This window comes from Lissotriton vulgaris, chromosome 6 (genome assembly GCF_964263255.1).
Source record: "Lissotriton vulgaris chromosome 6, aLisVul1.2, whole genome shotgun sequence".
NCBI lineage: Eukaryota > Metazoa > Chordata > Amphibia > Caudata > Salamandridae > Lissotriton > Lissotriton vulgaris.
In genome coordinates, this window is record NC_141694.1 from 370,265,985 (window position 1) to 370,282,445 (window position 16,461).

General features: G+C 46.3%; 1 protein-coding gene across 1 annotated transcript in view; it reads right to left on the reverse strand.

Annotated features, from left to right (window-relative positions):
• Nucleotides 1-11,133: 11,133 nt before the first annotated feature.
• TPO (thyroid peroxidase) overlaps nt 11,134-16,461 on the reverse strand; it is a 945,924-nt gene continuing 940,596 nt past the window's right edge. The window contains exon 16 of the mRNA XM_086925200.1: nt 11,134-11,495. Within this exon, the coding sequence (XP_086781326.1) occupies nt 11,457-11,495 (39 nt within the window). The 3' untranslated portion in view covers nt 11,134-11,456. The remainder of the gene's footprint in view (nt 11,496-16,461) is intronic.

Here is a 16,461-nt window from a genome sequence, read left to right on the forward strand (position 1 = left end):
TACGTTAGTCAATGTATTTATGTATTATTTCATAATACTACTTTTACTGTATCACTTTACTTTACTTTAAGTATTGAAATTGTGGCAATTCACTTCTCTTGCATGAGAAAGAAGACTACTCGATAAATAACACCTTTTTATTGAAACGCCTGTCTCTCTATTTCTCTGCACTCTGGTGAAACTAAGTATGCACTGCTGACTGAGTGAAATAGCTGTCTATTGTTTTCACACAACTCTAGAGATACACTCTTATTCTGAGGGAGCAAAGTTGTCATGTTTATGCGGTTGTCGGAATCTGAATCCCTTCTTGTCTGAGCCAGGGAAGCTAACCCCTCCCTATTCATTCGAGAACGTTTCCAGTGACCTCCGAGCTAGCTGGCACAAACCTAAATTAAGTTTAACATAGTCAGTAGAGACCTAGATGACCTAAGTCCTACATCTACACTGCTGTTTATGTTATTCCAATGTGCAGAGCCTATTGGGAAAATAGGAACTACACTACACAGGTACCTCCAGTATGCACCAGAGAGCTGCGTTGCAGAGAAGTGTTCTGAGGCCATGGCCCTTTTTACACCTCTCTGCAGCGCAGCTATGTGGCGCTTAATGGAGGTATATGGTGGGCTAGATGCACCCCAGGGACCCTCAGGATTCAAGGGGAGTTATTCCCACAACTTAAAACTCGCCATTGCGTGTGTTTGCACAGTGGTGAAGGGAGGGAGCGGGGCCTGAGGTGACATATGTGCAAAGACGCCCTGTGTCACGTTTTAAGTTGGGGAATTAATTCCCCTTCAATCCTGAGGGTCCCTGGGGCATTGTCTACATGTACCTAACTATCATTTCACTCCTTTAGGTCTCTCTTAGTTTTCCAGTTAATTCCCAATCTCTGTCCCCACTGCCTCTTTCAACCTTTTTCCTGCTATCCTTTTCTATTTGCTACTACATCTATCTTACCGTTCATGTCTCTCCAGCTCTATCTTATCTTGTCTATTTACTCTACTTTCTTTCTCTTAATCTTCTCTATTTCTTTTAGAACTTCTCCTCTCTGTCTTCTCTTCTACTTTCTTTGTATTTATCAATAATTGTTATCCTCTCTCTGGCCCTCATCTCCATGGACCATGTATAGCAACTGAGAATTTATCTTTGATGTGCAGGGCTGTTAGCAGCACCATGCACCTTTCTTTTATCACTGTGCACTTTGCTCTTTCCCAGTCCCAGAGGCTTGCTCTTCTATGGCCCTCCTTGAACTGTAGAAGTCCCTTATGATCATGGAACAAAGATGTTAATGCATGTGGCCAGCATATCTCCGCAGCTTGTCATCAATTTCTGCTGAACTGGCCATCAGGCTGCATGAATTTGGTGGATTGTAACTGGTTTAGGGCAGATGACCCAATGACGTCCACCACACTACCTTCACAGTGTGGTGGACTTTATTGGGTCATTGACAGTAGTGAGAAGGGAATTTTTTTGGGTAAGAACACCAGAAACATTTTCTTTTCCAAAATCATAGTCAGTACACAAGGGAAATGCTTCCAACGAGTCCCAAGTTTGATTTTTGTTTTGTGGTATTGCGCTGCACACTCTGCTCACTGATGGTACACAGCAAAACAAAAATGAAAGCAGATCACGCTAATTAAATATGCTGTGATCCACAAGTGTCTGGTCACCCAGCGTTCCTAAACTTCTCCAGATAATAGTAGTACACCACTTGTGTGACTGAGCTATGGCCTACAACTTTGAAGGCACCCTAAGTCCCCTAAGACACAAGGTAAGATTAAGATTTTGCCCAAAAATTTACCAAATCTGACGATGTGGGTAGCTGTTGTATTTGGGGCAGGACTCAGTTGGCACCCAGGGAAACCATGCAGTCCCAATCATTTTTTTAAAGAGAGTACGAATAAAAATATGGGGTGGTGTAGTTTGCATGGATTTTGATACTTTTATTACCCAGAATGGCTTGCAAAAATATCAGCCTACCACCATATGGGCTAAGAAACAAGAGGCCCCTCGGGCAATATCAAGAATAGTCAGAAACCTTGTGGTAATCATGGATTCAGACTGATATTTGATAGTTTAACAACGTAAAACCGAGTTCCTTCTACACAATAAAAACACCATGTTGCATCCTCCCATAACTTGGATACCAACAGAAACTGCAAGCTATCCTCATATTAGTAATCTCCAAGCCACCGCATCCGACCATCACTCAGACTTCACTATGGAAACACCCTCTACGCTGGAATCAACAAATCCCTGCTATGCAAACTTCAGACCATTCAAAATGTCACGGCCAGACTTGTCCTCCGAATCCCACGACATGAGCACATCACCCAACACCTGAAAGATTTCAATTGGCTCCCCGTCGAGAAGAGAGTAACTTTAAAGCTACTCACCCACGCCTACAAATCCCTCCACAACCGCAGACCCAAATACGTAAATGAAAGAATCTCCTTCCACATACCCACAAGGAACCTCTGCTCCGCTGACCTCGCCCTGGCAGAAAACCAACGCATCCTCAGTGGAAGAGCCTTCTCCTACATTGCAGCTAAGGCCTGGAATGACCTCCCAGTCAGAATCAGATGCTCCCCTACTCCGTACACCTTCAGGAAGAACCTCAAGACCTGGCTCATCGGCTGATCTGGAGCTGCACCCTCCCACAGTGCCTTGGGATCCTTACGGGTGAGTAGCACACTTCAAAACTCTTGATTGATTGACTATGCCAACAGCTAATTCCTTGGTACACCCACATTAATGATACGCAAAATAAAACGTATCTAAAATACTGTTGTAATTTTTATTTTCTGCCTTCACCCATGACTACATATGACTACATATGACTACAGTCTATCAAACATTCCACTGGCTATCTAAAGCAAGAAGGGAAATGTTCAAGGGACTTTGCATTGCTCACAGAACCTCCAAGAAAAAGGACCATTGTATTTTCAAGCTGAATTCAGGCAATACGAGCAAATCAGGACACTGAACTCCAAGTTTGCACCACTTATCATATCACCTTACCATAAGCAGTCTACAGGAGGCCCTGGTTTCTTAGGACAAGCCGTCAAGCTCTGGAACACCGTATCAGACATCAATAGAAGAATCGAAGAGCCTATATACTTCAGAAGACAGTTGAAAACATGGCTGTTTCCAAGACAACTACACCACCACATATCCAGCAAACTACTTTTGGTAGGCAGGTAAGTTAAGGAGAGCTGACCTATGCTTCACAGAGGTCTTATATGGTTATGTAAGTTCTTGCATAACATTTCTGGCCCACACTAATTCTAACACCATAACACTCAGCTGTCGCAGCCAACAATAACTTACACCTCTTACTTTCACCTAACACATATCTGATATGAGGGTTGTCCATAATCAGGGATGTAAAGTAAATAAACCAGACATCACTAAATGAATATGCATGAAACAACTGAAGAGATCTACCATACACTTGGGTCTATTAAAAGACTTTATCCAAGACCATGACTGCAGGCCCCAAATATCTATACTCAATGACCTATTCTTTACATCTCACAATGGCTTTCAGATGGGGACAATGCACATCCTAACAGATCCCTAACTTCTCTCTTCCACAACCAATGACAACTTTTGTTGTGCAGCAAAATCGTTTTTGGTATTTACTAAGCAAAAAAAAGCCACCTTGCTTGTCTTTGTGTAGTTTAGTAAATGCAAAGTAAAGCAAGGCAGCACATGTTGCTCCTTGGAGTTACTGAGTGTTGGGAAGGAGTTCCATGGTTGGAGCCTGAGCATTCTCATACACCCACCATTGGAATTTGGTGCATTTTCAGATTTACTAAAGCTAGTAAACTTGGGAATGTGTCAAAATGTTACGCCTACCCCAGTGAGGCGTAAGCAGGAGAAATGTCTTTATTCCTTCTAGTTACTCCCTCATTCTATGTGCAGCAAACCTAGAAAGAGGAATGCCTTTTTGGATTGGTTTTCTGCAAGGGTGCCTACATTGGGGTTATGCAATATACAGTACACCAAATTTCTGCTATCTGCCTTTCACACGCGAAGTGTAAGTAAATTCACCCAACATTTCTGACTGGCCAGCCTAGTGCAGTGATCAGCTATATAGACTTTAATTATAAGAAATATCATAATAGAGCCCACAGAGCTGGTAAAAGCTCCCAACGTACTGAAAAAACATAAATTATGTGTCTGTCTTTCTCACACCTCATCATCCACCGCACAGCCTTATGCTGCGTCTCATGACACTTCCTACATTGGAACACAAAAGAAAAACAACATACTTCGAAACACATGCCACCCTATAAGGCTTAACTAGGTGCCCATATAGGTAAGACCTTCAATGCCACACATATGGGTTGTAGTTGCTATAACAATGTGCAACACAATGCAATATTTAGCACTTGTGCATTATTAAGATGTATTTTGGTCCGATTATAATCTTTTTTTCCATTGCAATTCAGAAATATAAAACAAAATGTCCTTCATTTGAGCTTTTGTAACTGCTGGTATATGTTGAATATTTGTACAGTTAATTTACAGATAGTATAATGTTATATGGATTAGAAACAAACTGACATCCTACAGTATTTTCTTTTTGCCCTCCCTGTACTCAAGGCCAGTGGAATTATGCGATTCTGCAGATGCAGTATTTTGAGATTCTGCAGCCACGGTGTTTACTGCATGATTATGAATTTACCTTATTTGCCACATAATACATCATCTGCTGCATAACCTGCAGATTTAACACAAAAACACATTTTGTCTCTAGCTCATATGGATCAAAAGTACTAAAAATGCTGTACATGTGCTGGCATGCAGTGGAAGGTCTCTGGTATTTGGATGTGGAACTGGTGCTGATAAATCCAGTGGGGAATCATCTGTAGATCTTGGGAAGCAGGTGGAGGGTGTTGAACCAGGAGAAGGAGACGGCGTTGAGTGATGAGTCCAGAATGACCCTAGGTTGAGTGCGTGGTTGGTGGGTTGCGGTGTGGATCCCAGAGCGTCCGGCCACCAAGAGACATCCCAGGTCGGAGGGGGTGCAGCCGAGGATGAGGACCTCTATCTTGTTAATTTTCAGGTGACTGTTTTTCATCCAGTCTGCGACGGCCTTCAATCCTTCGTGGAAGTTTGTGTTGGCAGTGGAGGGGCCCTTGGGGAGTGAGTGGATCAGCTGGGTGGCATAGGAGATGATGTTGAGGCTGTGTGTGCGGACGATGTTGGCGAGAGGTGCCATGTAGACATTGAAATGGGGGTGGCAAACCCTCTGGTTTCCATCGCTGAGTAATGTGGCGATCCAGTCCAGGGCTTTATTGCGGATCCCTGTGTCTGCTGCGGATTTTGACGAGTCCAGTATGTTATTCTCCTCAAGGTAGTGGGTCAGTTGCCTGTTGGCGATCATCTCAATGACTTTCGCGGGGAACGGGATCCGGGAGATGGGCCAGAAGTTCTTGAGGTCCTTTGGGTTTGCTACAGGTTTCTTGAGAAGGGCATTGACCTCCGCATTCTTCCAACTTTCCAGGAAGGTGGCTGCCTAAAAGGAGCTGTTGATGATCTTCTGAAGGTGTGCTGTGATGATGCAATTTGCTTTGTTAAAGATGTGGTGAGGGCAAGGGTCGGAAGGTGAGCCAGAGTGGATGGTGTTTATGATTTAGATAAGATCATTGTCGTAGACGTGGGTCCAGGAGACCAGAAAGTTGGTGAGGTTGGAGGGTGGTGGGTCTGCAGTGGTATATGCTGTCAGGAGGGTCTGGGTGTTGAAGCTGTCATGGATGTCTGCGATCTTGCAGTGAAAAAAGGTGGCTAGGGAGTCGCAGAGGTCTTGCAATGGTGGGATATCGTAGGAGCAGGAGCTGGGTTGGAGAGTTCCTTTACGATGTTGAAGAGCTCTTTGCTGTTGTGTGCGCTGTTGTGAATCAATCAATCAATCATATAAATTTGTAGAGCACGCTACTGACCCGCTAGGGTCTCAAGGCGCTGGGAGGGGGGGGAGTCGCTACTGCTCGAACAGCCAGGTCTTGAGTTGTTTCCTGAAGGAGAGGTGGTCCTGGGTCAGCCGTAGGTGGGTGGGGAGGGCCATGTCTTGGCTGCCAGGTAGGAGAAGGATCTTCCTCTGGCGGTGGCTCTGCGAATTCGTGGGACGGGGGAGAGGTAGAGGCTGGCGGATCGGAGCTGGCGGTGGGTGTGTAGAATGTGAGGTGGCTGTTGAGGTATTTGGGGCCATGTCGTGGAGAGCCTTGTGTGTGTGGGTGAGGAGTCTGAACGTTCTTCTCTTGCTGACGGGGAGCCAGTGCAGGTCTTTCAGATGGGCAGAGATGGGGCTATGACGTGGGATGTCCAGGATGAGTCGTGCCGAAGCGTTCTGTATGCGCTGGAGCCTTTTCTGGAGTTTGGCTGTGGTTCCAGACAGCTGGTGACCAGGGCCTGGGTGACCGTCTTCCTGGTCTCGGTGGGGATCCACCGGAAGATCTTTTGTAGCATGCGCAGGGTGTTGAAACAGAATGACAATACAGCGTTGGCTTGCTTGGTCATCGTGAGGGAGAAGTCTAGGATGAAGCCCAAGTTGCATGCATGGTCCGCTGGCTTGGGGACGGTGCCCAGGGTCGGGGGCAACCAGGAGTCGTCCCAGGCAGAGGGGGATGGTCCCAGGATGAGGACTTCCGCCTTGTCTGAGTTCAGTTTCAGACGGCTGAGCTTCATCTATTCCGTGACATCTTTCATTCCTTCCTAAAGGCTGGTTCTGGCGGTGGCGGGTCGTTGGTGAGGGAGAGGATCAGCTGGGTGTCGTCGGCATAGGAGATAATGTTGAGGTTGTGTTGGCGTGCGATGGCTGCGAGGGGGCTCATGTAGACGTTGAAGAGGGTGGGGATGAGCGAGGATTCTTGAGGGGCACCGCAGATGACTTTGGTGGTCGCGGATCGGAACGGGGGAAGGCGGACTCTCTGGGTTCTTCCGGCGAGGAACGAGATGATCCACTCCAAGGCCATTCCTTGGATACCGGTGTTGCTGAGGCGCTGTATCAGGGTGCGGTGGCATAAGGTGTTGAAGGCTGCTGAAAGGTCCAGGAGGATGAGGGCAGCTGTTTCCCCGTTGTCGAGCAGGGAGTGATGTCGTCGGTGGCTCTGATGACTGCGGTCTCGGTGCTGTGGTTTGCTCAGAAACCAGACTGCGAGTGGTCGAGGTATCCATTTGTCTCGAGGAAGGCGGAGAGTTCTCTGTTGACGGTCTTCTCAATGACTTTGTCAGGAAAGGGGAGGAGCGATATGGGGCGGAAGTTCTTGAGGTCCATGGGGTCTGCAGTGGGTTTCTTCAGGAGGGCGCTGAGCTCGGCATGTTTCCAGCTCTCCGGGAAGGTGGCGGATGTGAAGGAGCTGTTAATGATGTCCCGGAGTTGGGGTGCGATGATGGAGTCGGCTTTGTTGAAGATGTGGTGTGGGCATGGGTCGGTTGGGGAGCCGGAGCGGATGGTGTTCATTGTGCGGGTGGTGTCTTCGGTGCTGACCAAGGTCCAGGTGCAGAGGGCGGTGGTGGGGGCGCTGGTTCGGTGGTTGGGTGTGTGGTTGTGCGTCGAAGCTGTTGTGTATGTCGGCGATCTTGTGGTGAAAGGATGAGGCGAGTGAGTCACAGAGGTCTTGCGAGGGTGTGATGTCATTGTTGCAGGCGCTGGGGTTGGAGAGCTCTCTAACGATGCTGAAGAGATCTTTGCTGTTGTGGGAGTTGTTGTCCAGTCGTTCTTTGAATGTAGTCCTTTTGGTGGTGCGGATCAGCTGGTGGTATTTGCGGGTGGCGTTCTTGAGGGCTGTCGTGTTGTCTGTTGTCTGGTCATGGCGCCAGGCTTTCTCGAGGGTGCTGCAGTTTTTCTTGGAGTTTTTGAGGTCATTGGTGAACCATGAGGCTTTCTTGCTGCCGGGTCTGCTGGGAGGGTTCTTCAGTGGTGCGAGGTCGTCGGTGCAGTTGGTGAGCCACTGTGTGAGGTTGCGGGCTGCTTCGTTGGAGTCCGTCGTGTTGGTGGGGGGTTCTGGCTGAGGGAGGTGGTGAGCTGGTTGGCGGTGATCTTGCTCCAGCTTCTGTGGGGAACCTGTTGCAGGTGGTGGTGGGTCATGGTTCTCCTGAATTTGAAGTGGACGCAGCTGTGATCTGTCCAGTGTGGTCCGGTGGAGTGGCTGAAGGAGACGTGCTTGCTGGAGGAGAAGATGGGGTCAAGCGTGTGGCCAGCGTAGTGGGTGGGGGTGTTCACCATTTGCTTGAGTCCGAGGTTGGTGAGGTTGTCCAGCAGGGTGGTGGTGTTGCTGTCGTTGTTGTTCTCCAGGTGGAAGTTGAGGTCCCCTAGGAGGAAGTAGTCATAAGAGGTTCTGCGATGGATGTCGCTAAATTGTGTGCATGGTCCCAGGGGTCTGTAGATGAGAGTGCCTCTGAGGGTGGTCTTGGGGTCGGTTTGTATCTGGAAGTGAAGGTGCTTGGCGGCGGTGAGGGTGTCGTTGGAGCTGGTCGTGATGCGGATGGTGTCTCTGTGGACGATGGCGATGCCTCCTCCGGTTTGGTTGATGCGGTCCCTCCGGGTGATCTTGTAGCCATTCGGGATGGCTATGGCAATGTCGGGGGCTGAGGAGGTAATCATCCAGGTTTCTGTGAGGAAGGCGACGTCTGGTCATGTTATGATGAGGAGGTTCCAGAGTTTGATGGTGTGCCTGTGGATGGAGCGGGTGTTGAGCAGGATGCACTTGAGGTGATTGTCGCTGGTGCTCGGCTTGGCGGGTGCCGGGCAGGGTCAGAGGCAGGTGAATTTGCAGGTTTGGCAAGTTAAGGGTCCGTGGGTGTGTTTCGGGGTGGCTCGGAAGCCGGCGAGGTTCCAGCCGTCGTTGAGTGCAAGGATGGTGGCAGCTTCATACGTTCGTCGGGTGGGCAGGCCTCGATGAGGACCAGGGGTCCTGGCGCTGGGCGCTGGGCGCGGTCCAGGCGCAGACGGGCACGGACGAGTTTGCCTTAGGCGCGCCTTCGTCACGCTCGCTGCACGGCCGCCGTGCGGCCTCCATATGAGGCGAAGTGGGAGGGAGGACAGCTGGGAGGCGGGAGCGGGGCGGCCAATGAGCGGTAGGAACAGAAAAAAAAGGGGCGGGGTTGGGTAGGGCTGCGAGGGAGCAGCGGCAGGACGGCAGAGCGGGGGGGCACACCAGAGGGATACAACAGCTACGAAAAAAACGAGAAATACCACAAAAACAGAAATAAAGAAAAATTCCACAGTTCAAAACACAAGTGTGGGCAACAGCAAAGGTAGCGGCAGGGGGACGCCGAGGCCAGGGGCGAACCTGCGGCGCCGGGTCAGAGACACGCTTTACAGCTGAGGAGCCGTGCAGCGTGTGGGGTGGCCAGGGGTCAGGTCACACTCACCTGCGCCGCGCGGTCTCCATATGAGGCCAAGTGGGAGGGAGGAGCAGCTGGGAGGCGGGAGCGGGAGCGGGTGGCCAATGGGCGGTGGGAACAGAAGAAAAAGGGGCGGGACAGGGCCACGAGGGAGCAGCGGTGGGAAGCGGGGAGCGGGGGGGTACACCAGAGGGATACAACAGCTACGGAAAAAACGAGAAATACCACCAAAACAGAAATAAAGAAAAATGCGTTCCTTGAAGTATGTTCTTTTGGAGGCTCAAATGAGTTGGTGGTGCTTGCGGCTGGCGTTCTTGAGGGCTGCATGGGTGTCCGGTGTCTGTTCTTGGTGCCACCTTTTTTCAAATCTCCGGTAAGCTCGCTTGGATTACTGGAGGTCGGTGGTGAACCAGCTGGCCTTTCTGTCGGTGTGTCTGTGGAGTATTTTTTGATTGGGGCAAGAGTGTTGACACAGTCGTCAATCCAATGCCCTGGGTTGTGGGCAGGTGTGTCGGCTTTGATGGTGCCGATTGGTGGGTCCCGGGCAAGGGTGGCGATGAACTGGTCTTCGGTGACCTTGTTCCAGTTGCGGTTGGGGGTCTGTTGAGGGTGGTGGCGCATGGGGGGTTTCTTAAAGGTGAAATGGACGCAGCGTTGGTGAGTCCAGTGGTGTGGCTGAAGTTGATGTGGTCGCTGGCAGAGAAGATTGGGTCAAGCGTGTGTCCGGCTGAGTGGGTGGGGTCGTAACGAGCTGTTTGAATCCGAGGTTGGCGAGGTTTTTAAGCTGGGTGATGGAGTTGTTGTCGTCGGTGTTCTCGAGGTGGAAGTTCAGGTCCCCGAGAAGGATGTAGTCTGTGGACTCAGAATGAGAGCGGAGGCACTTTAGCACTGGTTAGCAGTCATAAAATGTGCAGAGTCCTAAAGCCAATGAAAACAAAGTCCGCAAAAGCAGGATGATTGAAGGCACAACAAGGGAACCATTTCAAGGATGTCAGGTACAACACTCTTCTAAGTCTCCTATAGTAACTCTATTAAACCTTCACCATATGGTTTCTAAAACTCCAAATAGCATGTATATAATGCGTCTTTCCTAACACTGCAGCCTTTATTTACCAGAACCCGTCCAGTCATTTCATATCCACTTGAAAGCCGAAGTGGTTAAATTAACTCATTAAACAGCTAAATCTATGACCTGGACAACACATCCTCTGTAAATAATGATGTTGCTAAAACAGTTGACTCTTTGAACTGACCAAGACATCTCTTGGAAATACTTTAGTTATGTTGGTTTGTAAGAGTTGAATAATATATGATATCTTTACCGCTATTACCATTTATATACAGTAACAAAGCTCCCCAGATAAATCCATCCATTACTCCTTGTTGTTACTCAACCATTCCACAGTATGTTTCACATCAACTCCTGGCATGCTTTTGTATTTTATGAATTTAATGTACTGTTTCACAGCTGACATATATGAAGAATTCAAATAATCAGACCACAGATAAGCCACTGAGGTTTAGCAATTCTTCTTGCTGAATTAACAGCACATACATTTAGAATCACCTTGCTGGAAACTATTTAGCTTACAATATTCTTTCATAACCAGTGTAACATTTTATACCACATTCTCATAGTTACGCTCTCCTTGCTATTCAAATGCTACTCATTTTCTGTAAATATCTCATCCCCCTCTTCTTCTCTTTTTAATTGTCACTTACTTTTAGTTAGGAATATAATGTTATTGAGATTGCAAACTTTTTTGTTTGGGGGGGTGGTCTCACACTCATTATATGGTTTCTGCCACTCAACTGGAAGGTAGTTACTTTTTCTACGTTTTTGTTGAGTGTTGTTGTGGAATTCTCAACACTACATTTCACTTATGATTCACAGAGCCTATGTACCAGTATCTTCGATGCTATTCACCACTTCTAGTTTTAAGTGACACAACTTTAGGAATGACATCTGTTTATTCATTGAGGTCTTTTTCAATAACACAAAGGTGGGCATATTAAAGAGAAAATTCAAAAACAAGACAACAAAAGTACATATCTATTTTGAGGGATATTCTAAAGATGCCTGGTTGAAGAAGTTCCCATTCTGTGAATTACATGCGAAGTACAAATTGAGGGCCTCCAGAATAATCCTAAAGAAAACAAAATAGCAAAGTGAGGATTTGATTTTCTATTGCAGTAATAACTACCAATAATACAATCTGTAATAAATTGATAATATGTGCCACAATGCCGTTGACTTATGTGTTTAGTTTGCCATATATTTTTTATAAACATCTCTATTGCTATGTTCATCAGAGACAAGTCAGAGTACCACATATCAAATACAATCAAATAAAACAAGAAATCCTAACATGGATGTGCTACCTATAAACAATGTGTGTAACAATGACATTAGTTATTTATAGATAAGTCATGGAAAGTAGCATACGAAAAGATATGAAAATATAGTGCATTTTGTTTCACCTCTTATGTTACCTTATTCTGGGTGTAATGAAACATGCTACACATATTTTTAGATATCTTTGTGAGCATCAGCATCAATCACTTATCCCTGCGATGCAGCCTCTGGCCCATGTATATTGCTCCATTCTCTCTCTAGCATCGTATAAACTCCTATCTTGCTACTACAAGACCAAAGATCAACTTTCTTTCAGTGCTTTTAACCAAAGCTTGGTCTTCTACTAGGCCCATAATGAAAACTGAAGCAAATTCACTTCTTCTGAATGGTCACAGCAGATTTTTCCCATTCATCAGTACCCTCTTTTTGCTGGTATTAGGACTCTGAGCATCATGACACTACTTCCCCGCAGTGCTACAATGTATGTACTCTTGCCCCAATTGGTCAATGTAAAATTCCTGTCCAAACTAGATGGCAGAGAAAATGCTTCACCAGCACATGAGTTTAATGTCTTCTATGAGCTGCAGTGTATAGTTACACCACACACACAAATATGACAAAATTTGTGCCTATCAGGAGCAGCACTGTGGGCTGGGTGGACCGCTGCCTAAAGGTACTCTGCCTGAGAAAATCCTTGAAAGGTCATTCAGTTATTCCCCACTTAATTTTCAAAATTATATTTAATAGTGAAATTATGTCTTTATTGACTTAGGGGAAATAACAACTTTATAAAAATGTACTTTATCCAGAACAACTTAAAATTAGTTCTGACACTCACAACACCCTCAGAGCTGGAATACAAATCCTTGACTGGTTGAGTTAATAAACCGAACACAACAGCCTAAGTACTAGCCCTTTTGACTTGGAGATACCAGTGCGGACTTCTTCTATTTGTTCTCAAGCCTCTTCTGGAAAGCAAAGTTCAGTCATGCTAGGGTAGTGAACCAGTTTGGATCCCTGAAAAATAGGAGGTGTGCTCAGAGCTCATCTAAATACGGAAGTGGCTAAGGAGCTAAAGACAGAGCTGTCTAGTGCCAGGAAGATTGTGCTATATTAAAACAGGGGCTCTCGGGTCACGTTAAAACCAAGATACTTGAAGGCCTTATTTTTTAATCAAAGTTCTGATTGGCAACTAACCTCTGCCATATGACAAAGTACTGGTTTGATCAGAGATTTGCCCAAGTTGATTTATATATGATTGAGAACATCAATTGATCTGGATCCAGTCAAATGAGTTTGTCCCATGTCTTGAGCATGAGTTTACTGATATTCTGTCTTTCATATCTTGGGACCACTGAAATCTAACACAATAATAGAGGGATCTGTTAACTCAGTCAAACACTAGGGTTTCTAACTTTGATCAAAATGTGTGTGATAGAACCCCATTGACCCTAACTTATGAGCAGCAGCTCCTTGTATAGTATGTTAAATTTTGTGATTGTAAAACCCATTAGAAAGTCCTGAATTCATTTAAGAGCTCTATGAATATTTGGATACTTTTTCATGTAATTACATGATGTGACCAGGGCAATTATTAAATCTTGAATTTTCCTACCATTAAGTTTATTGAATGTTGCCAGGGCATTTATTACAACTTGAATTTGCCAAGCAGCGCTTTATTTCCCTCCAGGTCCTCACTTATCTGCTGTGGCTTTCTTATGTAGTATTTGATTTAATCTGTGTGTTTTTTTTTGCTTCACTAACTCATTTTGAGTCTGTCTATTCGGTGCCTTTTCTTCTGGCCCTGTATCATGCCCTTGTCTTAACTGTTCTATATTTGTTACCTCGTATTTGACAAGTTGGCAATAAAATCTTGGATGTTCGGGAGCCTGAGTTTCATATGTATCTAACTTTGTTCTGAATTGTTGAACAAGTTTCAGTTACCAGTAGGACATTATTGTTTTAAATGCGTGTTGGCTACATCCTTAAAGTTGCTGTTTATATTTCCCTGAACCAACAGACCATTACAACTTTGGGTACATCCTACTATTGGTCACTAAATTCATGTTTATTATTTCAGTAGTCCTGCTCATGAATTCATTGACTCATAGGGGTCCATTAGGATGGCGGGCGGGCTTTGGCCGCCCGCCACCCTAACGGAGAAGTGGACCGCCCGCTAACAGTGTGGGGGTCCCGACAATGGCATTAGGATGCACCCGCCACACAGGCGGGCACATCCTGTATATTTGCATTGCTCCACCACTACTTTAGAGTTAATCCCATCACTGCAGGACATGACATCACTGGATCTCCCATCATCCATCTACACAGCAAGTGACATCCATACATTTTTTATCATCCATTTGAACAGGTAGTGAACTAACTTGTTTTCTTGCCAAAACTGCAGTTGAAAGAAGAAGCCAAGCAAGAGGACTTCCTTTCCCATCACCAACCAGCAAAGTAACATTATTGGATCTTGCATCATCCACCTACACAGGAATTATTATCACTGAAGTTCCCGTCATCCATCTGAACATCATCAATCTTCCATCATAAATTTAGACAGGAAGAGACCTAACTGGGCTTCTTGCCAAAACTGCAGTTAAAAGAAGAAGCCAAAGAAGAGGACTTCCTTTCCCATTACCAACCAGAAAAGGAAGTGACATTACTGGATCTTCCATCATCAACCTACACAGGAAGTGATATCACTAAAGTTCCCATCCTCCATCTGGACAGGAAGTGACCTTACTGGTTCTCCTAACAAAATTGTCTTTAAAAGAAGAGGTCAAGCAAGAGGGCTTTATTTCCCATCATCCATCAGCACAGAAAGTTACATAACTTGATATTATATCTTCAAACTACACTCCAAGAGCCATCACTGATTTTCCAATCCTCTATCTGGACAGGGAGTGACCTTATTGGTTTTACCTCTTGAACCATCTTCAAAAGAAGAAGCTAAGCATGAGGATTTCTTTTCACACCACTCATGAGCACAGGAAATGACATCACAGCACCTGCACTCCTCCCCCTACCAGGACCTAACTAATGACAGCTGCAGCACAGACGTGTCCAGTGCCTGGAACCCTGGTTCATTCTCACCCAGCGAACTTCACAGCACTCCTCAGGACACTAGACCCTGGAGGCCATTCCCCAAACTGCTGTTATGCTACACCTCACACCACAGTAGGAGCTTTTAGCTGCACTCTTTGCTCATCCTCCAGCACCACCTACGCACACCTTCCACTGAAATACTAACAACACCCTCAACATTTCTCCCAATAAACAAGCGCCAACAACCCCTACACCCCCACCCTACAACACACTCCACAGCAAAGCCACACATCAACACCCACTCACATGCAGGCGTGTCACCACATGATCACTCAGTAAACACACAACCAAAATATGAGACCTGCTGAATAGCGGCACCCGGCACCCGATATCCTCTTCATCACAGATACCTGGCTCAACCCCTCATTAGCTCCCCACGTGGCTATGGCAATCCCAGCTGGCTACAAGATCATTTAACAGGACCACTTTCACAAGCCAGGAGAATGATTTGGTATCACCTACAAGGAATACATCAAGGGCACAACATCTGCAGAAAATTACACCTGCAGTTCAAGCTGCAAATCTCTGAAAACGTCACCCTTAACAGAACCTTCTCCTACTGACCACCCAGACCATGCACCTCCTTTAACAATCTCATCACCAACTTCATCGCTCTGCTCACCAATAACTCTAGAGCCTACATTCTCCATGGGAGACCCCATCTTGACCACAAGCAACACCATCCATCAAATACAACACCACCATACCAGTCACATGGACTGACGACTCCGCCAAGGTTCAGCATTTCAAGCCTTAGCTGGGGCAAAATCACAGGAGCAGACTGGCTCGGCACCCTTAGCACAGATCAACCTAGCCTCATAGGCATCCTCGACAAGGACATCAACAACTTCAACAACTAGATCAACAACTTTGCAAACTCCCTTGTACATATCAAACACCAGAAGCATAGTAGTTAAACAAGCAAGCCAGCCGGTTCACAGAAGATCTCTGGTACACTAAGCGACTCTGTAAACAGCTAGAAAAGAAATTGAGAGCCAGTCATAACACCATAGACAGAATTACCTACAAGGCTGCACTCAGGTGCAGTCACCAGTAAATAAGAGACACCAAGTAAAAAGAACTAGTGGACCGTATCGAAGTAAGCTCCAAAAGCTGCAAGAATATTTTCCCAATCATTAAGGATTTCACCTCACCCATAGCCACTGTCAACAGTATTGCTGACTCAAAACAACTCTGTGACAATCTATCCAACTTCTTCTAGAGCGAAATCGCAAACATCCACAGTAACTGCTCCCACCAACTCAAACCCAGAGTTTTTGTTGCTGGCCTATCCATCACCAACCAAGATGGCAGCATGACCAAATGGAAAACCCTCCCCATAAACGACACATTGGCAAATATGCATGTCATCCACCCAGGGGGCTCGGTTGCTCCATGCCCCCACTACATCTTCAACTTAGGAACATCGGCAATCAACACCACCCCAACCCACATCATCAACACTTTCATCAAGTCTGCCACTTTCCCAGAGGAATGGAAACGTGCAGAAATCAGCACCATACACAAGAAGCCCACAGCCAACACAAATCAATTGGCGCGCATTCCAACACATCTCACTGCTACTCTATGTAGCCAAAGTAAGAAGCAACTCACAACCCACCTCAAACTTCACTATCTTCTTGATA